The sequence below is a fragment of the Convolutriloba macropyga genome, chromosome 4 (genome assembly GCF_964194025.1).
Source record: "Convolutriloba macropyga chromosome 4, txConMacr16.3, whole genome shotgun sequence".
Taxonomy (NCBI): Eukaryota; Metazoa; Xenacoelomorpha; order Acoela; family Convolutidae; genus Convolutriloba; species Convolutriloba macropyga.
Window position 1 is genome coordinate 50,746,837 of NC_134471.1, and position 26,214 is coordinate 50,773,050.

General features: G+C 37.1%; 1 protein-coding gene across 2 annotated transcripts in view; it reads left to right on the top strand.

The window, feature by feature from the left end:
* LOC142338489 (folate transporter 1-like) overlaps positions 1 to 24,307 on the top strand; it is a 49,699-nt gene extending 25,392 nt beyond the window's left edge. The window contains exons 4-7 of one of the 2 annotated variants that reach the window (XM_075388266.1): positions 8,339 to 8,590; positions 21,144 to 21,252; positions 21,765 to 21,920; positions 23,954 to 24,077. In XM_075388266.1, the coding sequence (XP_075244381.1) occupies positions 8,339 to 8,590; positions 21,144 to 21,252; positions 21,765 to 21,920; positions 23,954 to 23,961 (525 nt within the window). In that variant the 3' untranslated portion in view covers positions 23,962 to 24,077. Of the gene's footprint in view, positions 1 to 8,338; positions 8,591 to 21,143; positions 21,253 to 21,764; positions 21,921 to 23,953 lie in introns of both variants that reach the window. The other variant, XM_075388265.1, reaches the window with a different exon arrangement.
* Positions 24,308 to 26,214: the final 1,907 nt, after the last annotated feature.

Below are 26,214 nucleotides of genomic sequence, written 5' to 3' on the forward strand. Positions count from 1 at the left end.
TTATCGAGACGTTTCTACTTAGAATGTCTGGAAAGGCTAGGTTTTTGCCTTCTGTCCAAATTATTTTTAAGTTTTGGAATTGTGAAATGACAAGTTGATAGCGGAAAAATCGATGAGATAATTTTCCTCTACGTCCCCAAAGATACAGTAGGGGCTTGAGGTCTGTGTAGAGATAAACTGGATGTGGAGAACCTATTATGTAATGCTCATACGTTTGTAGAGCAGAAATTACGCCACAAAGTTCTCTAGCTGTTGTACTCATTTTTTGCTCATCTTTTGTGTAAACTCGAGAATTAAATGAAACTATCCGTTTTCCGGTAGGAAATTCTTGAACTAAAATTGAACCAACACCAATTGATGATGCATCTACATGAACATGGAAGGGGTATCTGGTGTCAGGAATTGCTAAGACTGTATCTTCACTTATACGATCCTTAATTTCTCTGAACAACTTCTCGTGTTCATCTGTCCATTGAAAAGTGGTTTCAGTTTTTATAAGATTGTAAAATGGCTTACTGTCTACATGCAGATTCTTTATGTACATGCTGTAAAATCCTAAACAACCTAGGACTCGCATTACATCTCGTTTATTCTCAGGTGTCTTTAAGGCTTTGAGATCTTCAACCCTTTTCTTTACTGGTTGAATTCCGTCTTTTCCTACTACATGTCCTAAGAATTGTACTTTACGCAAAAAGAATTTTGTTTTCTCAGGTTGAGCTTTCAGTCCTGCTTTGCGTAGCAAAAGATGGTACTTTTTTATGATTGCATACATCTCTTCAGCTGTCTGAGCTTGCATGATTGTGTCATCAATATAAGTTACGGCTTGTCTAGATTTTATTAAGGGTGCAAAATGGATTGTCATTATCCTACTGAAAAAGTTTGGTAGTCCGCAAAGTCCGTAAAAACCACGTTGAAACGTGTATTGTTTTGAACCTATTACGAAACTCGTCAATTGTTGTGTTTCCTCCGTTAGAGGGACTTGATTATATGCAGAACATAAATCACTTGTAGTGAAGTAGTTTCCGTTTAGTCTAGTCAATAAAGAACCTATTGGCTCTAGAGGCCATGAATACTTACTTAGGTCTGTTATTGAGTTTAGATACCTAGCGTCTATTACTAGTTTCACTATGTTTCCCTTTGGAAGGATGATAACGGGATTAATAAATGACGATCCCATTTCGGTGTCGTCTCCCATTTCTCGAATTATTCCTGCTTTACAGAGCTGATCTAGCAAAATTTCAAGTTTTTCCTGATGGTGCAATGGCACTCGTGATGGTCTCTGCTTAGTCAAGGTTGAATTTGGTAGAAGTTTTACGTGAAATTTTTGCTTTATTTTGCCAACGTCATACTTGTGCTGAGAGTAGACGTCCTTGTCTCTGGCAAGAAGTTTCATGAGATCTAGTAATTGTGCATCATTAATGTCAGATTGACTGAAATCAAATTTTTTGAGAAACTCACGGTCTGATTTACTAAACATTTCCAGTTTTTCTGGTGGTATTTGTTGTGGTCGAATTTCACCTTCTATTGTTGCTTTTGGTTTTAAGTCTTTTAGATCTTGACTAAAATCTGTTTCTAATTCATTGTGGTCTGCAAATTCTTTTTCTTGAACCTTTTTCTGAGCTTTTTTCAACTTTTGTCTAATATCTGTTTTGTCTAATTTCGGATTTTCTAAAGTCTGAATTGGGTTTTCAACTTTTTCAGTCACATGAAAGATGTGATTGAAATCTGTTTCAGTTTCTGTTAAGACATCTAAGAACGCGACGTTATCAATCAGTGTGTACTTTTGTATTTTTTTTTACAAATTTCTTCCAAAGTGTATCCTATTGAACCTTTATCTATTGTTACTTTACGATCACCAGGGTTATTTAGCATTATTGGCAACTCTTTTTCTTTTCTTACACAATAGACGTTGTATGTGTAAATACCTTTGTCCTGGAGTCGATTGTCAATTATAAATGATGTTCCTTGTTTGAAAAATTGGTTTGATGGTGTAATTGTTAGTACTCTGCTAGATTTCGGTGCTAGTTCGAAAGGTCTGTTAAGTACAACTTTTTCAAATTTACTTACAAAAGGATAACTTTTTGTTTGATATTTTGAGAGTGTGATTGAGACGTTTGGATAAATTTTTAAGTTCATTTTTGGAGTTGTGAACTCGATTGATTTCGTTGCAAAATTCAAAAAGTCCATTCCTAGGATGTTTAATTCGCAACCGTTTTTCTCTGAAGCCCATGTTTTGAGATCTGTGTAATATTTGCCTTCAATGTCAAATGAGATTGGGACATGAATGTAGCCTAACAATTTTAATCGTTCACCGTTGACTGCAATTGTTTTCTGTTTTGACTCAATTAGTTTAACATCAATCAGTGACTTAAGTTCTTGTAGGAAATCAAAGTTTATTAGGGAACACGTTGCTCCTGTGTCAACTAGAAACTGCGATTCGAAACCGTTATGTTTATTACTGTCTCCGACGGCGTGAATGTACAAGTTAATAAAAATGTTTGTCTTTTTATTTTTGTACGGAGACTCGTCTAGTTTAAATTAATTTCATCTTGTTGATTGTCCACAAAGAATCCATTAACTTTATTTTCTCTGAATTGAACTCTGTTTGAGTTACGGTCTCTACTGTTATCTCTAGAATTCTGATTAGAACTGTTACTTCTTCTATAGTCCTGTCTTGGACTGCTTGACTCACGATACCTTGTTCGGGAATCGTTTCGATCATATTGTCGTTCCCTGGAATAGTTCCTATTATCCTGGGGTCTACGATCGTTGGATCTGCTATTATAGCGTCGATCTCGATTCTCAAAGCTTTGTGAGCGATTTCTGAAGTTATTGTTCTCAGATCTAGGATGAGGAGAGTATTGTCTGCGGTTGTCTTGGTTGTAGTAACTGTTATGTGGTCTAGTGTCTTGTCTGTATCGGTTCTGATTTCTATCATAACTATCTTCTCTTGGACGACGTCCTCTATAGCTTTGATAGTTATCTCTGAACTTATCTCTTTGCTGTGGTTGCTGTCTGTTTTGTTCTTTAAAGTCTCTGTTTGCATAGCAATACGCTATTGTGTGACCTGACTTTCTGCAAAATTTACAAAATCGTGTGTAATTTTGTTTATTTCTAGGCTCGTTTGGGTTGTAGGCTGCGCTAATTCTGTTGTTTTTCATTAAACTTGCTAATTCTTGGAGCTGGTCTTTTATACCATCTATCTCCATTTTGTTGTCTATGCTGCTAGATGCTGTACCTGTGAAATCACTACTTACTGCAAAACTTAAGTCTTTAGTGCTAACTTGATTTCTAAGTTGTTCCCATGTTGCGTTAGGTGTTTCTATCAAATATTGATGCGCTTTTTGTTTAAGTGCTGGAGGAGTTAGTCCTCTTACAAAAAATTCCATACACTTAGTTTGCCTTTGAGCATCTGTGAATGGGTCTGGCCATCCCTTTTCCACTGCTTTTGTTGGTCTGTGTACGTAACTTTTGATTAATTGATCTGGTTGTCTACGAATGTTTTCTACCTCAATTCGTTTTCTGTACTTGTCTTTCTCGTCTGTGAATCTATTTAGGAAACCTGTCCTAACATCATCCCATGGTTCCGCTGCGGGCAAAGAATCGAACCATTGGGCTGCTGGTCCTCTTAAGACTGAGCCAAATAATGCTTTTCTACGTGCGTCATATGCATTTTGTGCATCTCCTGGTCCTGGTCTAACTCCTAATGAAAACTCTATTTTTCTCTCTATTAGACTTAGAAAATCTGCTACGTCCTCACTTGGGTCTAAGCCTGTAAATTTTTCAAGAGAAATGTCTGGGTATGCTACGATGTTAGCCATTTTTGTTTTAGGGTTTTTGTTGAATTATTACTAAGTTTTTATATGAAAAAGATACTATAAACGAAAGAAGCAATATAAAAGTCTAATCAAAAGAATTTGAAGCTATGAAAAGGTCAAACAATTTTTTATAGAATTTAGAAAATATTCAGACAATTTGCTTAAACAAATGGTCCTATCTCAAAAACACTATTTGGGGTACGAAGTGCGTCTAAAATTTGGTTAAACTTTGGGTTGTTTTCCGCATGTGTTATGTAACAAGCTAGTCCTGGAATGTTATCAAAATTAATGAAAATGTACATATATTGCTTTTTCTTATCTAATTTATAACTAGTAACTTTGCCTGTATTATGACCAAGTTTGATTATAATATTCAAGAAGTTAGCGTCAATATTCATCGAATTCAACTTTTGCTCTAAAAAAGATGTAATTTTAGACAGTATTAGTTACAAAATTAAGTTAAGTTTAGTGAACTAGAGTTCAATATAACTATTGGGCGTGTGCAAAGCTTTCAAAGTTTTGTAAAAATCAGGATTAGAACTTGCATATGTTATAAAACTGTGTAGGCGCGGATCGTTAACAAACCTGTAATAAATAATCAGAGATTGTTTATCGTTATTTAAGGTGTACCTTTTAACTTTTGCAACTTTATCGTCGTACAAAATTGTTACATTTAGATGCTTTGTACTAATATCCATAAGCTTGAATATAAGACAATAAGAATAAAAAAGAGTTTTTGTTTTATTTTTCACTTCGTTTTATACAAAAATTTTTGAGATTAAATAATTATGGGCATTTGTTCTTTCGTTGATAGCAACCATCTTCGGTTAGTCGAAATTCTATCCAGAAAAATTTTCCTGACTGACAAAATTTTGGTTTTTGATTGCTTTCAGAGTAGGCGGTTGTTAGTATTGGCCTATATACTCTGACTCGATAGGAAATGATTTGATTATCGCTATCAGATTTTCTTATTAGAACACAATAAACTATTTCTTTTTGGATTATTTCTTTAACAAAGTTAGGTAGTGTGGGTGAAAACATGCAAACTTTTTCAAACTTATAGAGTTTATTATCTGGCAAGGGTACTAATTTCAGATTTTGGCTGCTTTCACTCATTTATTGGAAGCGTGTGGTAGAGTGTACATACATTGTAAATCGATGATTGAGCCACGTTTATTAAGTCTATTAAACAAATAATCTAGAGAGGTGTTTTCAGCTTTGAAAATGGTTACTTGACCAACAGTTTTTGTTCTTTTGATACGGTAGACTATTGTCACGTATGATTGTTCAACGTCAGTGACGTATTTGAGCACTCGACAGTCTGCTGAGTTATCCTTAATACTTATTTGTTTGTCTCCTATTAGGTATTCCATAAACTTTTTGCAAAAACTGGAAATTTAAATTTGTTGAAGTGAATTTGTAGCAGAATTATACGTAACCCAACAAGTGCAATCGAATATATGGCTCAGAAAAACGAAGGAGAAACTTAAATATTACAAAATACCAGTAAAGGGAACGTTTACTGAAAAAGGTTGCACGAAAAGATCGTGTTATTTCCTTTAAGTTTGCCGTTTTGGTGGTTAGTTTTGGACAAAACGCTATATTTCTATTAGTATATGAACTTAAAATAGGCGTTAATAGTCTTCAATAGCTATTTTCTTGTTTCTGTGTTCGAATATTTAGTCATACTTTAGGATTATTGGCGAATTTCAGGAAATTATTCGGAATTTTGAGGCCAATTTTGAGATTTGTACCGCTAATTTGTATCCAAAATGAGATATTTTTCACTTGTTGTGGTTCAATTTGGGTAATTTTTTACAAGTTCTGGGCAATTTTTGGATTACCTGAGTGAATTTTGGGTCAATTTTGGGCAAAAAATGACAATTTTGGGTCAATTTTGATCAATTACCAGATCAATTTAGACAAAATATTGTAAAATCTTGGCAAATTTTGACAATTCTTTACCAAAAGCGGGTGTTTTCTTAATGAAACAGGGTGAAATCGGGAAAATTTTGGCTAAACTTGATAATTTTTTGACAATTTTGGGCTAATATGTCAATAATTTGGGTCAAATCTAATAGTTTCGGGTTAAAATTATTTCAATTTTGTGTCTAAAAGCAAAAATTGTGGTCAAAATTTACTACATATAGTTAGTTATTGGTTAATTTCAGGCAAATTCTGGAGTAAAACCGATTAGTTTGCATGAATTTTAGATAAAAACTGAAATATTTTGGTCAAAAATGGGCAAATTTAGGACTAAAGGCTCTAAAATCGGGCACTTTTTAGGTAAAAATTGAAAAAAATTTGGTCTAAATAAGTGAATTTTTAGGAATATATGAGCTTAATTTGGCAATTTTAGAGAACAATCTGGGCTTGTTTTGGTGAAATTTAGTGGATTTTGGCACCAATACTCAATTATTTAGTCAAAACTGAGGTGAGTTTAGGCAAAAAACACACAATTTCTACACCAAACAGGGCTAAATTCTTCAAAAATCTAATAAAATTTAAAAGTTTTCACTTTATTCCGGACAATTCTTGTGAAAAATTCTGTAAAATTGGCTGATTTTAGGAGGAATTCTCATAAATTCCTGTTAAATTAGGCAGAAAATAGGCAAAATTGGGCTAAAAATCTCATAGAACCAACTTTGTTTAACTCAAAACTATGAAATTTTGGAAATTGGGGGGCTAAATCGAGGCGTTATAGTGACTGCTGGGGTGTTTGGTTAACAATACAACGTTATTTGTAGCTATCAGAGTGATTTATTAACTTTTAGAGACACTAAAAGGTACACTATGCATGTATAATGAGGTAGAACCACGTTAAACTAGGCTTATTTGCATGTGGGTCAATTTGTTTTTGCAGTACTATGGGTTTGGAGGATGATAAGTTCAATAATTTAGATGATAAATCAAAAGTTAAGATGTATAAGACACGCTAAAGTTAACTTACGGACAATATATGAGAGCTAGATTAATGAATATGGGTGTATGATTTCGTATATAGGACTAGGGGGGATAGTACAGTTCGTTATGCTAACAGTATTAAATATTTGGTTAAGTTGAACACAATTATTTAGTCTAAAAGTAACATTAATGTGACCGGTCTTGTCGAATTTTGTGCGGGGGGGGAAGTACAAATACGTCTTTTTATGATACACAATTATGTACTCACATTTGCGCTTAAAAAACCAACCTACAGTGTCAAAATTTGGGTCTGAGAAGCAAAGAACCGGTGCTCAAAGTTATTAATCAGTGGACTGTTCTTTTGTGGGGAGAACCCGTCTCTTTTAGTCGGTCGTAATTGAGACGTTCAGAATCTTAGAACATCTCACACAGGTACTGGGATAGCGCGGTATGTGGCCCTACCATAGAACCTGTGTGACCTCTGGGTTTTTGGTTTGGAAAACTAGCCACAAAAAGTCCACCAGGCTCCTAAATGTGTGAGCAACCGACGTTCTTTATTCCTCGTCGCACCAGTTTTTAACTCTGATGTGGTAGGTATTTTATTCGCTTGATCTTAATTACCACACTAGAGCTAAACCTATATTATTGTATCGACCTTAATTGCGTGCTAGAATAAGTCTCACTATATGCTCACAATGTTCTTTGCTAATTTCCAAATCTATGTGTTATTTGCTAGAAAATAAAATTGGTTGGATACAAAGGTTAATTAGTAAATAGATAAAAATGATAGAGCACAATTGGGGGTTAATTCCTACTTGAAAATATGGTTGGGGTATCTAATCTTAATCAAGAAATTGAATCCATCTTACTGCTGGATATGAATAATATTTTAACTCTATTTTTGTTAGCAAATTAGCAGACTTACAATTGCTGCAGATAGTCCCGCTTAGCGGAGAAATAGTGGTTTCGCTCTTAGAGCAGAGAGAGGAAGAGAGAGAAGAGAATTTTTTGGTTAGATTTTTAGCGTCTTACTTTCGCGCTGGTTGAGTTTTGGTCTGATTTCCTTCAGCAGCAAAATCTAGTCTCGTGCGTGTTTATAATTGAGTCAACACGACTAAAAAATCACAAGACCTATGACTAGCTCCGAATCAATTTCTAGGTCATTCGTGGAGCCGACTACTACTCGTCTTTAGTCATATATTCGTTTCAGAATTGGTGCTGAAGAGCGGCCTGGATAGCTTCAGTATCCTTCACGTATTACGCGTATTAATAGCGGTGGTGAATCAGCCGGTATGGACCGCTGCATAGTGTATTAAATAATACACAGCAGTATTTGGCTATGAATAATGTATTCATTCACTCAACGCAATTCACGCAGCATAGCTCTCTCTTAATATTCCGTCAGTTTAGACTAAGTCTAAAGTGTTCACAAAGTCGACGGTTAAATAATTATACTCTCTGTAGTATCGGTAATTGCGGCGGCAATTATCCAATTAGCAATACTACAATATTTCATTGGCATTTTGGCATAATGGCATCAAGTTATAAGTTAATAAGTTATAAGTTAATGGTATCAGAACCAATCTTCTTTTTAATGTAAAAGAATCTAATTTCAGCTGAAGCAGTTCTGGGTGACTGTTCAAAGCCGTCTCTTCCAACGCTTAGCCCTCATGTTCATAATTGTACCTGGAATCCTGTCAGCCAAGTCATCTGCCCTGGTGAAGATCAGGAAAAATTGGGCTAAAGTGGACCCTTTAATGGGCAGTTTGAATGCAGTCTTGTGTTCGATTCTGGCTGGGGTCGCCATGTATTTGTTTCAAAGGGTCGCAGTTGGGAGGAATTGGGTGAAAATATTTATCATATCGCAGGTTAGAATTATTTTATCCGAATAGTAATTTTACTTGAATTTTTCACTGTTTTCAACAAAAATTTTGAAGTGTACGTTTTGCGCAAAATGTACCGTTTAGTCGACCATCATTTATTTTAGTCGAATTTCGTTCCCCTATTTCGGGCAGGGCATCGACGAGCTGAAGGGGAAATAGTTTATTGAAGCAAGGAGCAAAATAAACATAGATTCAATGGTTGAGTAATCACGTTTGTGCCAAGGGAATCTGCAATAATGAAACGTGATAACGATGACCAAACTAAGCCATAATGCTGATTCATTGTTCCGACCCACTTTAGTGGGGGTGAGGGGGGGGGAAGGATGTGTTTTATTCAATCCAAAGTGTTGGAGTATACACTCTAAAAATCTAAAAAATAAGTTGCAATCATAAGATGGAGCTTGAAATGATAGCTCAAAATAAGAGAGCATAGCAAGACTCTCGCAATGTGGACCAGTTGTCTCAGTGGAGAGCACAGTGTAACGGCTGCTCTCCCACTTATGACGAGGAAAGCTTTACACCGCCCAGTTCGTTTCAGCGGCCACAAATCTGTCCTGATATTGTTTTTTGCTATTCGCTTTTGTAACTGTATATCCGCTATATTCTTACCGTTGCATTACAATTTCAGTTCACAACTAACTGCTAATCTTAGTTTTTTCAATATCGAACTGGACTGGGTTTACTACAGATCACAAAATACGCAATCTCTTTTATGTATACCAGTTCACTCCGATATGAACAAATCGAAGACAAAGATATATGTCTAAGACCTGTTTTGCAAAAATATTTAAACTTAACTTAAGTAGAGTTTTGCTCTCTGTACTCACGATTTGAAGACGTCAAAATTTGGGATGCCAACAGTTGAATTATTTCCCAAGTATTTTGTCGATACAGGACACAGTAACCAGTTATTTACTGCTCGAGGAATTGTGCTTCAATACGCACTTTATGTCAATTTTAATATCACAAAATTATAAAGTTTCCGCTCTTTTTTGGTAGTTTTTCAAGCTCTTTTTATACTGCTCTACATGTCAAAACTGCATCGTTCATTGGTTTGCTATGACGGCATTAATAACGTCATTTTTTCCATGCAAAACTGACGTCAAGAATTGTTGTATTGGAAATCCACGTCAAGTTTTTGGTGAAAAATTGACGTAATTGTTTGGCTTTAAATATATCGTACACCAAAGTTCGAGTAACATATGTCCAATTCAGAGCTGGATTTGTTTGCTTAACAAATACGGGAACTTTAGCTAAGCTCGGCCTTCACATCGCCGGCCCTGTTTTCCTTAGTGAAAACATCTTTCTCGTTTGGCAGTACTGGGGCGAGCTTCACTACTGGTCTCTTGTAAACTCCGGCATTCGTTCTAACTTTCGTTGATCGAATCACTCCGTCGGACCCTCCCATGGTCTCCACAACTCGACCCAGTTTGTAGTATCCTCGCTTGTCACTATCTTCGATCAACCAAACGAGATCTCCTTCTTTAAGGTTTTCGTTCGTCGTAGATCTCCACTTTTGCCGATTATTCAAAGTTGGCAAGTATTCTTTACGAAATCTGTCCCAGATGAGATTTGCATATGCTTGAGTTTGTCGAAAGAGTTTTCTGTGGTCAACAAATTCCTCTGCGCATGGTACATTGGGTAGGCAAATGTTATTGTTGCCAAGCAAGAACTGATTAGGGGTCAATGCTTCTAAGTCATTAGCATCTGAACTGACCGAAGTCAACGGTCTTGCGTTCATCGTTTGTTCTACAATACACATCGTAGTTGATAGAACGTCCTCGGTGACTGATCTGTTCCCCAACACTGCATACATTGCTTTCCTGCAGCTTCTGACCAGCCGCTCCCATACTCCTCCAAAGTGAGGTGCTGCGGGTGGGTTGAACTTCCATCTGATCCCCTGTTGAATCAAATGTTCTTCGATCCTCTCTTTGTTCCATGCTGCAACATATTCTGCAAATTCTCTTTCAGCTCCAACAAAGTTTGTCCCGTTGTCCCTGATCATTGTACTTGGTTTGCCTCTTCGTGCAATAAACCTCATAATTGCATTGAGACAACTGTCTGTGTCTATCTTGGGTAAAACCTCTATATGCACCGCTCTCACAGTTAGACATGTGAACAGACAACACCATCGCTTTTCGTTCCTTCGCCCAATCCTCACAATGAAAGGGCCGAAGTAATCCACTCCAACATTTGTAAAGGCTGTTGAAGCATCTAGCCGTTCTTCGGGTAGATCTGCCATTACTGGTGCTATCGTTTCTGCTCTGCCCTTTCTGCAGGTTACACACTTGTTCTTGATTGATCGCAAGGCATTTCGTATGCCTAGGATCCACATCTTCTGCTGAACAATGTTTCTTACATGCTCAGTGCCTTCATGCTGATTGTTCTTGTGCTCGTTTCGCAAGAATAATTCGACTGCTTGATGTTTCCAATGTAGCAATATTGGATGCTTTGCATCGAAGTCCAATTGACTTTTGCCTATTCTGCCTTTGGCTCGAATAAGCCGCTCTTCATCTAGAAATGGGTGAGAATTGTAGGATTTTGCTGCTTTTTGGAATTTCCTTTTCAGCCCTGAGAGATTTCATCTCTTCACTAAACTGTTCTTGCTGTAGTAGCCTGAAGATTGTTGCTTTTGCTTTTTCTCGTTCTTCAACGTTTACTATAAGTGTTGCTGGTTTGTGTTTGCTCATGGCTCGCCGCACATATGCCACTGCATTCACTAGCCTGTTGAAGTTACCGAATCGTTCCCACTGAATAACAGCTTTCTTCTCTTCAGTCTGTGTTGCAAAGACCGATGCGGTTATATTCTCTTCATCTGAGGCGAAGACTAGGTTCACTTGCTCTGGCCATTCACTTTTTGGTCGCTTCAACCAGGCCGGCCCAGTGAGCCACTCACTTCTCTTGAGTTCTTCAATGTTGATTGCTCTCGTGCCAATGTCAGCTGGGTTGTTGATACCGCTCACATGTTTCCACTGTGAAACATCAGTTGTATCCAGTATCTCAGCAACTCGATTGGCCACAAACACTTGCTGCTTACGATGGGAGCTGTGTATCCACTGTAATACTGTAGTTGAGTCTGACCAAAAACTGCAACTGCTTATCTTCATCCCATGTTCCTTGACTATCTGTTCCTTCAACTTCACTGCCATCACCGCTGCTTGCAGTTCCAAGCGGGGTATTGAAAGATGCCTCATCGTTGCCACCCTGCATTTTCCAATTACAAATGCTAAGTCGGCTGAGTACTCCTTGGGTTGTGAACGTAGGTAGGCCACTGCGCACTTCGTGCCTTCAGATGCGTCGGCAAACACATGAAGTTCAATTTTGTCCCTTGCTGTATAGAAGTACCTTCTAGCAATGCTTGTTTCAACTACAATTGGAAGTTGTTCTTTCCACCTCAGAAATTCTGCTTCCTCGCCAGGCTCCACTTCTTTATCCCAATGTTGTCCATTCTAAGTCCAAATGCCTTTTAGTCGTCTCATGTGAACGCTGAACGGAGCAAACAATCCGATCGGGTCAAATACTGAAGAGACAAGTGACAGAATCTTCCTCTGAGTTAATGGAGTTTCAACTTCTTTGTTTGTACCTCTACGCACTTGAAGACTATCGTCAGTAACAGTCCACTGTAGTCCAAGCACTGAAGATCCCTCCGCGTTGGGTTCCACCTCGACTTGCTTTGTGTTGCTGATCGACTTCAAGTCCTCTGGAATTGTTTCGGTTACCTCATCGTTGTTGCTTATCCACTTCTTCAGCTCGAATCCGTGTTGAGAGAGAAGAGGTTGTAACTGATTAAAGACTTCGATTGCTTCTTCAGGGGTTTCTACTGATTTGATGAAATCGTCCATGTAGAAGTTGTTTTGTATTGCCTTTGCTGCTATTGGATACATTTCTTCATTGTACAGTCCCACTCGCTTGAGAGCGTAATTTGCACAAGTTGTAGAACTCTTAGCTCCAAATACGTGTCGCTGATATTTGTATATTTGAACAGGTTCGTTAGTTCTTGGACGCCACAGAAACCTCAAGCAACTTCTGTCCTGTTCGGGAACTTGTACTTGCAGAAACATTGATTCGATATCCGCTGTTAGGGCTATTGGTCCCTCACCAAATCTGAATATCGTTCCGATCAATCCATGTAGTAGATCGGGTCCTGCTAGTAGCTTGTCGTTTAGGCATACTTCTTGGTACTTTGATGCAGCATTGCAAACACGTCTTACTTTGCCAGGCTTGTTCGGGTTTAGCACAGGATGATGAGGCAAATACCATTCCTTCCCGAAGGTGCTTTTCACTTCGGATTCGTCCAGTATCTTTACGAATCCCTTTTCAACATCGGTATCTATTGACTGTTGATACAAACTTTTCAGGTTTGGGTCCTTTTGGAATCTTCGCTCCAGTGAGAAAAACTGACCCAAGGCTGAGCTGTAGTTGTTCGGCAGGTTTGGCTCTGGCTCACTCCATAGCATTCCCACTTCGTACCGCTCGCCTGTAAACTTCGTCGTACACTCTAGCATCTTTTGTGCCTGCAGTTCCTTCTTTGACTGACTGACGACGTTGATTTTGTAGGCATATGTTTCTATGTCCCACCATGTTTGGATATTCTCAGCCACTTTCGCATCCTCTGTGAAGGCGAAATGACAAACATTTTGTCTTCTCTTTCCCGTCATGGGTCCACTGACTACCCATCCTATTTCTGTTAGAACGGCGAAAGGTCCACTTCGTGTTCCTATCTTGTAGTCCAATGGGCGTTGTAGCTCGTAAGCATCTTGACCAAGGATGATGCCAACTTCCTTCAAGTTGAAGCTCTTGTTTGGGAGAACACTCAAGTGGTTGAAGCTTTGCTTCAGCTGGCTGTAGTCATAGTTTGTGTTTCCCAACGAAATTGACGGGTGTGCAAACGCTTCGATTGAATGCACTTTTGAATGTAATCCCTTTATTTTGAGAGGAATCTTTTCTGTCTTCAGATCCTTCGTTCCGTGTATGCCTGCTATGTTGAGTGTTGCATCGGTGCCTTGGGCTCGTAACTTCTGTTGCACACTTTGATCGATGAATGAAACCGTTGATCCACTATCGAGGAAAGCATATGTGTTCAGCCTGCTGCCACCACTCTGTATTGAGACAGGAACTATCTGAAGAAAGCTCGTAACTTCGTTACTCTTGTTGATTGTTGCTGCGCTTACGTTGACTGCGTGATTGCCCTCGTCCATTTGGTTTTCTGAGTGTAGCAATCTGTTGTGCTTCTTGGTGCATCCATTGATACCGCACGCATTGACTTTACAATCTTTGATTGCATGTCCTTTGCCCAGACATCCGTAACATAAGCGTTGCTTCCTCACTGCTGCATACCGATCATTCACACTCATATTCCTGAAGAGTGGACAGTTCCAAATCTTGTGAGTGCCATCAGCTAGCGGGCAGTGGTCGTTGTGCATTTGCTTCACTTCTTCCACATTTGAACTCGCACTGAAGTTCGATGTCTTTGAAAACCGTTTGTCTCTGTTCGTGCTTCTTCGGTCTTCGTCCTTGCGCTCTCCCTTGAAAGCTGAAAACCCTTCATGCACGAATGCCATTCGTGATAGCCATTTTTCAAACATTATCAGATCAGGCCAGTCTTCATCTTTATCATCAACATAGAACCACCACTTCTCTTTGAGAACTTGAGGTAGTTTATCTACTGCCATATACAGTGTCGACCTTGATTGCAGATCGCCGATCTGCTTGTACTTTTTGAGCACATTCACAAAGTTTGATACAATAACTGAGAAAACGATCAGACCTGTTGAGTCGTGTGGTTTCACCTGACTAGCCTTGCGAAGGCTCTCCAACTGTGCATCGATGATCACATGAGGCCTTCCAAACTTCCTCTCCAGAATGCTCCAAGCAGCACCATAGAGTTGCCCAGAGTAGCCCATTCCAGATATCGCGGACTTTGCCTTGCCTGTCAGGAGGGTCTTGAGATGGCTCATCTTCTCTGAGTCTGGTATTGGTCGCCTATCCACCGTAGCAATGAACATACTGGACCACTCCGGCCATTCGAGAGGGTTTCCATCGAAGCTGTTCAACTTCAGCTTAGGTAGGTTACTGCTACCTGCATATCCACTGTTGTATCGTAATCCAGCTCTGGGGGAAACGCCCCTGTCTTCAGCACTTGATGAACGGTTTCGATATCGTGAGAACTGACTCTGCCTGTTCAGTTCAGGGGTTGCATCGAAGCGAGCTCTTGCACTGCTTGGGGTTAGAAGGGTGTCGATCCTGCTGGCCCAGTCAGAGACATCTTCTCTCCTTGGGGTCCGGTTGAAGGGTGATTTATCTCGAGCACCGGTTGATTGGGAACGAGCATCATCATTCTCTAATGCTGTTCTTTTCACCTTGCGCTCCAGTTCACGCTCTTGTTCCAGTAGTTGATGCTTGGTTTCTAACTTCTTCATCTGCATCTCGAGCTCCAGCTTCCTTCGCTCGAACTTTGCCTGTTCGAGCCGCAACTGTGTTTCAAACTTAATAGCGAACTTCTTCATCCGTTCTTCCCGCCTTTGCTTTGCTGAAGATGTTTCAGAAATATTCTCCGTATTCGGATCGTTTGCTACTGTGCCGTTTTGTAGCGTTTGGGTAGCTGAGTTGTCCGTTGGATAGTTTTTGTTACTCTCACTTTCGTTCACTGCTTGACTCGTGTTGCCTTGCTCTGTATTCATTTCTGGTTGCGTGCCTTTGCTTACATATGCAAGCCAATGAATATCCAGATTTGCTCTGCACTCCCTTGCCTGCTGTAGTTGTTCTTCAAGAAAGTTTGTTGAGTAGGGTGCAAGTTGGTTACGACGCTGCAATTGCTTGGGTATTTCTTCCTCTAGTAATTGAACAGTCTGTTGATAGAGTACCTTTAGTTTGTTGGGTCGGTCTGAATCTGCAATTATTCTCTGACCAAGTCTTCTTTTAGTGTTGACTTCGTCCACTAACTCTTGAAGCTTGTTGTCGTGCCTTTGAACTGTTGCCTGAAGCTGTTCTCTGCTGATTGTGCTTGAATTGCCTGGGTGCTGTTTGCTTTTGCTTTGCTTCTTGCTTTTACGCAGGGTTAGCCACTCGTGTGGGACTATAGCTGCTTCAGTGAATTCAACTCTTCGCTCTGCCTCACTGGTGTTGCATTGTTGTTTCGTTTGATTTTCTTTAGTGGGTGCCTTTGACACTCTCTTCATCAGATTGGACAGCAGTTTGCCTTCCACTGTCCGGGTCGGCGGACCAAATGTAACGGCTGCTCTCCCACTTATGACGAGGAAAGCTTTACACCGCCCAGCTCGTTTCAGCGGCCACAAATCTGTCCTGATATTGTTTTTTGCTATTCGCTTTTGTAACTGTATATCCGCTATATTCTTACCGTTGCATTACAATTTCAGTTCACAACTAACTGCTAATCTTAGTTTTTTCAATATCGAACTGGACTGGGTTTACTACAGATCACAAAATACGCAATCTCTTTTATGTATACCAGTTCACTCCGATATGAACAAATCGAAGACAAAGATATATGTCTAAGACCTGTTTTGCAAAATTATTTAAACTTTTTTTAAGTAGAGTTTTGCTCTCTGTACTCACGATTTGAAGACGTCAAAATTTGGGATGCCAACAGTTGAATTATTTCCCGAGTATTTTGTCGATACAGGACACAGTAAACAGTTATTTACTGCTCGAGGAATTGTGCTTCAATACGCACTTTATGTCAATTTTAATATCACAAAATTATCAAGTTTCCGCTCTGTTTTGGTAGTTTTTCAAGCTCTATTTATACTGCTCTACATGTCAAAACTGGATCGTTGATTGGTTGGCTATGACGGCATTAATAACGTCATTTTTTCCATGCAAAACTGACGTCAAGAATTGTTGTATTGGAAATCCACGTAAAATTTTTGGTGAAAAATTGACGTAATTGTTTGGCTTTAAATATATCGTACACCAAAGTTTGAGGAACATATGTCCAATTGAGAGCTGGATTTGTTTGCTTAACAAATATGGGAACTTTAGCTAAGCTCGGCCTTCACACACAGGATTGTAATGAATTAGGAGATTGTGGGGTCGCAACCCACAAAGTCCCAAACATTACTCTCCTTATAATGGTGTTGACATAGAATCAACATAACGAGCAAAAAGTTGCTGTAATACAAAGGATTTGGACTGTGTTGGTGTGCTGTCTTTTGAAGATCTGTTCACGCTTTTTTCGGCTTTTTCACGTCATTAAGAAATCACATTAGAGTGGTGATTTAAAAGACGCTGAAGTATTAAAAGGAGAAAAAATTAGAGTAAGTTGTGAGCGTGATTTTCAAGCTACCTTTAAAGTAGCGTCAGAAATGGGTTTTTGAACAAACTTTCGGCTTTTGAGAAGGATTTTTTCACGTGGGTCAATTTGAATTGTTTTCAGAGTTTCTATTCTTTGGGTGCCTTTAGCATGATGCATAAGTGTTCTAATTGCGCCCTGTTGTAATTTTTAGAATTCATCAAGGGGCAGCTGAATTTTTTATGACCTGGACACTTTCTTGTCAAAAAAAAAATAAAAATAATTCTGATTTTGCCCACTTTTATAAATTATTTCTGTTGTTTGATCACTTAGTATCATCAATGACAGGAGTGATTGGTTGATAATGAGGCGCGAATGACCATTATTAATGGTCCCAGTTAATAGCTTATTATTTTTCATGAAATTGACACAACTAATTTTAAAAAAGAGTTAATGAGTTATTAGTTTTTGTTGTATTTATGTATTTACTGCTGACATATTGTTTATTGTCTTCAAGGACAAGGCTAATAGATTGCTAATAAGATTTATTTAAATTGATTAAATCGCTTCTGTTCAAAGCTGATTCGTTTTATGATTTTGACACTTATTGTTTAAAAGAATAATTAAAGAATTTTTGAATCTTTGAGTTATTGTTGTTAATTTTTTTATCATCTTTTTGTGTCATTATTGACCAGTGTCCTTGCTTTCTGAAAAAATTTTTGTTTTTGAAATTTTTACAATTCATAGCTATTGCTTTCTTTGACTTATACAGTGCCTTCGACAATAACTGCCCGTAATTGTTTTTTTGTAGTCTTTTGACTCAGTCTTATTAATATCAGACGCAATTGCTTCAAGCGCATTCATCTCGTTTTGTTAAAATATTATATCTGTTATGATTTTTTAGCGTTTACTTGTTTACAAAAACATGTTTTGATTTTTGAACTTCGCAATTTTTTTAAATATTTTTTTCTTTTTGTTTCTTAGTCTCTGTGAAGACAGGTGAAAAACGTTTTCAGAGAGCTATAATTTAATCTGTAAAACAGTTTCGATTTAAGGCAGTTGTTTCTCCGCTTTGTTATTTCAATACTTCGTAAATTATTTGATTTTTTATTTTTGTACATTTTATAGGAATTTTATCTTCTTTTAAATCATAACATTAGCGGTAGCTTCCATTGGCAGTGCGATAATTGCGACTTCACTGAAGCGGCTTCACTGTCAATTTCGCGCAAATTTAATTGAAATTTTTAATGTAGCCGTTATTATCCTTCTTTTTGTAGTCGTATGACGTACACTGGATAATGCCGTGTCTCAATGGCTTTCTATGGAAATATAAACAAAAATTCAAATGATTTCAATTTTTATTAAGGATTTTGCTCACTTTGAAGTTAATTGTATTCAAAAATTTGAATTTGCCTCTGTTAACACTTTTTTTGTCGTCTTAACGTTCTGTTATACAACAAAGTGATTGAGGAATTTACAACTTTAACAGTGTTCTTTAAAACGGATGTGATGCAGTTTTGATAATTTTAACAATTGGTCCTCGGCAATTGTTCCTCATAAGGTGTATTATCATTTTGTCTTGATAAATTTTTCACATTTCTCTTTTTAGTTGTCTTCTGGAAAAAAAGACCTAAGAAGCTTTTAATTGAATTTTGATTTCCCTGTCCCAAAAAAGAGTGAATTTTCATTAGATGAAATCAAAATTGAGTGGACCACTTAAAAGAGAAACACAACATTTTGTGTATAATGATATGCAACAAAAAAATTTGTCCTAACTGTGCTTGGAAAACTTTTCATAATTTGTCCTATGTGCAACAAAAACCCATTATTTAGTCTAGAAATTGCTTTCAATGATTTGGTAAATTGATTGTGTTAGTTTCTCATAATATGATCAAGGATAGGGGCGTAGGATTTTGAGCGAAATCTCGACCAGGCAAATGAAGTTTTTATCTATTAGCGGAAAGTTTTTAACTGCAGTTTGTGGAATTTAGGCGGTTAACAATTAAAACAATTAATGGCGTAATTGAGATTTCCTCTTGATAATATAATGTAGTCAAGTGACTACAACAACGGTCTTCATAGAAAAATAGCTTACAAGAACTATAAAAAACTGGCTACTTTTGATTTAAAGCATTTTCACGATCTGTTTCATTTAAAACTCCCTTAATTTTCCGTAAGTATTGTTTCAACTGCTCGATTGAAATCAGCTTAATTAGAGCTGTAGGTCAATTTTTCCACACAGTCGTTGCTCTTCCCTGTTACTTAAAATAGTTGGATGGTTCTTGACACCGAGTAGAGTAAAAAAGATGCACAACTAAAATAAAATCAATTTTGCTTGTACCTTTCACAACTGCTTTTGCATTTACGTTAATTTAACACCTGCTTTGCATTTAGAGACAAATCTTAGGGACGTCTGACAACTTTATTGCGCGGAGTGGATTTTGAAAACCTTTTTTACATGAAAACCTTTTTTGAAAACCTTTTTTGTTTTAATTGTTATTGGTTCAGTTTACTGAAAACTGAATTTCAAGATATTCGCCTAATGGCTAAAAGTTCCGTTCATCTGACTCTTTGCCTATTATCCTATCACCACACAAGTAGCATTCTTAAGAAGAGAGGTGTCTAGAATTTCAACCAAAAGAGCAAAGATTTGAGGAACTTTTAAGTTGAACGATTGAAGATTGCACAATTTTAATTTAATGCTATTTTGATCACAATAGAACCTGAATTCACGGCTGGATGAAAATAGAATTTATCCTCTATGAAAAATGATGAAATTTTCAAAAATTGGAACCTGTAAAAACGGTCCACTGTCCGAGAAAAATATGCGAACAGTGATGCAAACTTTGTTAAATTAGATGCAAGATAGCATATAGTTTAAAACTGTAGTTACCAATCGCTTTTGAAATAGTTGGTGCTCGAAAACCGTCTTTTTTATTAATAAAAAAGTTTTTGACAGAGTTTTTAGGCTTCAAGGCTTTGAAAAGTTTGCTCGCTTTGTGAACAAATATTGTAATGTATTTTCCTTTGCATTACAAAAGTGAATTCCCCAAATGATAAGTGAACGAAATAGGGCAACTAAAATTTCGGTATTCCTCTATGGTTTTAACCTCAACAAATTTTTGAATAGAATTACGCAGACGATAATCTGTTGGAAAACAGAAACGCGTAGTACTTGGATCTGTTGTACTACGCGTTACAGATTTTAAACGAATTTTAAGGATTCGTTTCAGAAGAAAACAAATTTTATCTACTGAAAAGAAACGAGGCTTGATATTTTTTGACAAAGAGTACTCTTTCAGTGCAAAAATTGTTTCGGATTCATTGATTTGATGATCTTAATTAGTTCTTGTAGTTGCCATTCTTGGCTTGCGCGACTAATTTGTTTCATTCCATAATAATTCTTTCATTTGCCTTTGAAAAAATTTAGTGGCGATTATACGGTAAACTGTAAGTGACGCGAAACGTAGTTAAAGTTGCTTGTAAATTTTAGAACTTTTTCGAACTTTCGGAATCTAAAAAATTAGACAGTAGAAAAATATAACTCCATTTGTTTCAGAATCCTCAGAATTTTTGTAACTCTTAAGATAAGGCAGTCATGGCAGAAGGACTATGTATATTGCCAGATTACTTGACTGAATGAATTTAGTTAGTTTAATTATAATGGCCTTCTGCCCATTAGCCATTGAATATTTGGAATCTTTTATGTTTTCCCTCCCAAAATTATGAAAGGTCAACTCAAAACAAATTCTTCATTGATTAGTGTTCTCAGTATCACATAAGATCAAAAATCATGTATGCTGACTACGTTTTATGCAGGTTTGACCCAGGTTTTGTATTTTGTTTTTTCAGTCGAGCAAAAGTTGAGCAGAAGATCTTCGGTCGGGCAAACGTCGTGAAAAATTTCAGTCAAGCAAAAGTTGAGCATAATAATTTGGGTCGAGCAAAAGTCTAGCGTGAAGAATTCTTCAGCGAGCAAAAGATCGACTTCAGGCTCAACTTCTGGCTCAAGTTCAGCGAGCAAAAGCTGCTCGCTGAAGTTGAGCCAGAAGTCATTTCATAGGTTATTTTGGTCGAGCACGATCTTTTGATACCTTTTTTGGGTCGAACATGGTCGTTTCACAAATCGAGGTCTAAACCTGAGAGTAGGTGCGTGTTAGCGTAAAACATTTGCGTCATTCAATTCTGCAATTCTGAAATATTTTAAAAAGTAACTTTAAGTCGAACTTTTAAAAGGAAGAGAAAGTGTTACGTCACTTTAAATTGTATCTGCTGTTTTTGTTGTAGCTGGTGATGATGTCGGTTGGTCTTCTGGTTGAATCTCTGACCATTTTTGACGTCATCCGCAGTCAATTCTTCTACTTCTCAGAGGATCTCGTGGTCAGCTTTGCATCTGGTGAGCAGTATGCAGCACAATCTAATGCTCGCAACAGCATTTGTTTACCAATAACTAGTCTCTTTTTAACACTACTTAAGAATAGAAAATGAGAAATATTGTGACGGTTTCAACAATCTTTGCAATTGGGGATCAGTAAGCTTTGAGGAAAAACAAAGCATAAGAAGAAAAGGTTTCTTACTAAAAGTTCTGGCGGGAACCTAAAGTCTCTTAAAAGCTGTCGCAAATTGAGTTTTTATATTCCCTTCAACGGGGATCCTTAAAATATGTTCCCTAATTGACAGGGATTTAAAAAATATGTTTCCTAGTTTAACAATGATTTTCAACTGTGTTCCTTATATATGCCCAAGCCTAGCTATCAGTCCGCTTCAGTACTGTTTCAAAACACTTGTAGAGCAATATGAATTTCAGGACTGTAATCAGGATAATTTCAGTGAAAGTTCACTCAATCAGCGCCGAATTTCTTTTAACTTTGGATATGTTAGTACATCTCTCTTATATTGTTAATGCAGGTTTGGGTCATTTCATAATGCTACAGCTGGCAGCAGAGATAGCTGAGAGTGGATTGGAAGCGATGACATTCGGAGTGTTGATGACTAACTGGACTATGAGCACTGTCCTGAGCAGTGTCATTGGAAATATACTCTCTGTACCATTCGGAGTTATTGGTTAGTTTCTTTACTTTCAACTGTAGTATATTAAGGGATATTAAAATTTACTCGATTTTTCTTTGCTTGAAGAATTCTAGTAGTAATTTGAGAATCAAGAGAAAAAATAGTCAAGCGTTAAATCTTAGAGGCCGTTCAATTTAGTCAATTAGTTTTTGAAGAAGTCATAGAATTGCGCGTGGAAAACACGTACGCAATGCTCTTGCTCAGTACTTTTGAAGAATTAACAAGTTAATTAATTTCGTAACCATCTGGTATACTATAGTCAAACAATATTTGCATTCGAGTATAATATTTAAAATCAAAATTAGTGGTTCGTTTTCAGCTAAACTTTAAAACAAAAATTCCGAAGCAGCTGATATTTTTTTTTCGCATGCAACAAATTTCTATTGCTGTTTTAACTTTCTTTTAAATTCTATGAGGTTTTTTTCTTCTGTATTTCAAGAGCAAGTTATTCCATTTTAAAATGCTTTTTATTCTAGAGAACAGTTGCTTGCTTTTAATATGATGTGATGTTCTATTTTGCGATTTGTACTAAAACTCCCTCCAGGGAAAATTATAAGTACGAAATGAATTTCTTGAAAAAATTTATTTTTGAAGCACTAATTTGAGTCATAAGCACTTTGCTCGTAAAATGTCAAATTTGATCAAAAGATCTTTTGACCTTTCAAAATGTTCTCATGCAGCCTGCTTAAATCTCCCGAGTTTTTGTTGGTTTATGCATTGTATTGATGAATTGTTAAGATTTTGGGAAAAATTGCACCTAAATATAAGTGTGACAGTAAAAAGGATCTAAACAACTTAAACTGAACTTGAAGATGTATCTGATGAATATATTGATATTATGACCACGGCCATTTCTGATTGCAATTTATTAAATTGAATTCGAAAGCTCTGATTTGAATCAATCTCGAATCGCAAATATCTGGGGTGTTTGTATCATCCGCAATTTAAATTTGTTTTGCTGAAATTTCCATATACTTTTGTTGTTCAATCCTTGACGTAGAGAAGAAAGTTGTGAAGAAGTTGACTCTCACACGAGGGACACCGAGTTCGATAATTGTCTACTCTGAGAAAATATGCTATAGTTTGACATACTTCTTTCTGTCGGCAAAAAAGCAGCATTGTCTGCAAATTCGCAGCACTTAGTGTCATGAAAAGTTTTGTGTGTTCGAGATAAATTATTTCGCAATATCATGAAAAATTTTAACTGACTATACAAAGTTTTCATGATTCTACAGTAAGGCTCCAACTATATGTGAAAACAACATCTGGGGTCAATTAACAGCGGTTAAATTCAAATTGGGTGTCATTTAATATTTTTTTTGCATGTTTTCTTTCACTTGATTAAGCCGAAGACGTTCAGAAGAGTAACTGAGATTGGCGTATAGTTTTCGCATAACCTTATCTTTTTTGTTGACATCGTTTCTGTCAATACCTGAGGTTGACGCAACAGTGAGAATTTATTTCTGCGAGAGGGGGGCAGCTAACTAGGACAAAACCTTACACCTGCAGGTTGCACAAGAAAACTGGAACAAAGATGGCAACTTAATAGGAGAAAGATCTTTATTGCTATAACAGCCTCGTTCAATTTTTCCAACTTAGAAATCTAACTTTTTACACTTCAATCAAACCGCTATAAATAACCGGCTGCTTGGCTATCGGAGACGGAGACATTTTATTTCAACTTCTGAATATTATTAAGAAAACTTTTCTTTCACTAATCTGCAAATTTGTACTCTTAACATCAATTTCAACCGAAAGTCAACAATTTCGTATCTGTTTCTCTATAGACGTTAGAACAAAACATTAGTCTCCTCAGGCTTTGAGCCCAGCACTTGGGCGCAAGCGCCGTCGTCTCGGGGTACTAAGTCCCTCGGACGACTATGATTTTGGTCTAACATATACTTACTTAGTGCTTGAGTTTTTCTACCCTCGAGTTGACTGCTTTCCGTTTTTTTAGTTAACTATTCATGCTAATACTGATTAATAATAAAATACGAAGAAAGATCGAGTATCGAAAACAACGACAGTATTTTAGGTGATGATCGGTTTCATTCGGACAGTCAAGTTGACAGAAGAATGGTCTTTGCTTCCGTTCTAACACTTACCCTAATCAACACCACGGCTCTCGCCCTCTTCTATAAATTGTGCCCTCGCAGAAGATCGGATTTGCCCAAACTTAAGTTGAAACTTGGAACTTCTTTAACTGGGGCAAAAATCAGTGTTGGCCTCTTTGTGTTGATGTTCGCATCAAGTGTGGTTTATAATTTAATGATTATAGTGCCTTCAACGCAGTGTTTAGTAATTGTGGGTGGTAATGGGTGCTCGTAAATTGAAAATTTAGATTCATTATATTGAGAAAAAAGCTCTTACAGAGTTGGAAAGTTTTTCCTCGATGCTGACAAAGTGAACTTATAGTTTAAAACATGTTACATACAATATATCAACTAATTCTCGGTAAGATAACTGACTTTGTAGCCGATGGAAATCTAGATAGAGCTCTGTGTTAACTAGCCATCCACAGATTTTAAAATTTTTAAAATAGATTGTTGCCAGTTTTTCTGCGGATGTGCTGAGTTTTTAAAAAAACTATAAAAATAAAATTTTAACAATAAATAAGTTTAATAACAAAAGATTAAACCAAGCATGGTTGCGACCATCTTGGTAGTCTCTTCTTTATAGTGGAAGTGTGCAACAAAGTCGTTTTAGATCGCATTGCGTCCTGAGGGATAGCATATCTGTAATTAGATCCGTTCCCAGCACCGAATTTCAAAAAAATCTTGAAAAACATATGAAGCCTCTGTAAACAATTTAAGCATATTGATTCTAGGTGCCAAAAGATGAAGCATAAAATATTGCAGAAAAGATATAAGATTTCACTAAAATACACATGACAGATATTTTTCGGGAACAGGGGATCGTGATTCTCAATTGGACTAAAGTCTGAAATAATTTGAAAACAGTCACGTGCGCATTTTAAAATGCCAAAAGTCTGCAGTGACAAAAGTCAAAATGCCACAAGCTGCTACTTAGCCAGAAGGTGAATTTCGTCGACTTTTGTCATTTTAAATTGTGCGCGTTTTGTGTTTTAAGCATGGTTAAGTGACTCTGCAGAAGTCACTTCGATATTCTGACTTAATATCTCGAACCACTTCGCGGTTTTCGATAAACGCCAGAAGTTCTCACAGAATCAAGCAGTGCCACGTAACCATTACTTCATGCCTAACAATAGTACCGTGTGCTTAAAAATTAGTCATTGAAAACTCTGTCTTTTGAGCATGTGGAATTTATCAACATTGAACTTGTGCAGAATGTCCTGACACCAATCAGTTGCTCTGTGGGTATCTGATTGAAGCTCTACTGACTCAATAACTTCTCATCAAATTTTCAAATCCTTTAATAAGGTTCTCAGATGTAGAATTTTTTAATTTTGTCGTTAGAAGGCTTCTAGCTGGGGACTGGCTAGTGCCCAAAAATCTATCAAAATTGCGGAAGATCTGTTTGGTGGCTCCTTTTGTTGTAGGGAGTGTACTGTGTTGTCTCCAAAGAGTTTGCTCTCTCGACTGTTTCAAAACTTCAATTGGGATAATTGAAATAATAACCAAGAAATGTAATACCAGCAACCAATACAGTTATAGCCAGCTACAAATAACTGGATAACTTCAACTATACGAAAGTAATTTTTCTATCGAAACTAACTATTGGTTCACACTAATTCAAATCAGCTCAATCAGATTACCAACAAGTATCCGGAACGCATGCAGTTCACTTCTTAACCCAAACAACTATAATGAATTCTTCCTCCCGGTAGCCATGCTACAGGCAAGAAACTTCAAATTTTCAAAACCAACGATTTTGAATACGTTTGCAGTTACACTCACTGCAACTAAACAACTAGCATAAAATTTTTTTCACAGAGAACTCACTGAACAACTATTTGTTCTCTCGCTGATAAATTTTCTCTCACTGAGAACCAACTGCTCCACTTCAACGTTTTTATCTCTCAAAATAGACTGATAAACGGTTGTTCCTCAGCATCGTAAGCATTTCGGAGCGTTATTCCTGTGATAAGGGTACTCAAATTTCAATCACTTTTTTTATCAAAACGTAACGTAGTGTTCCTTTTAGAACATTTTGACCTATTGTATAAGTACAATAGTGGGCATAGGATGTTAGTCACAAGATGCAACTTATCTAATGTATATGTTTGCTCAAAATGACCGGAATTTTGTGCACAACTCGCTTTGATATTTTCAGGATCCAAAAAAGTTGTTCCGTGTTCAACTGTTCT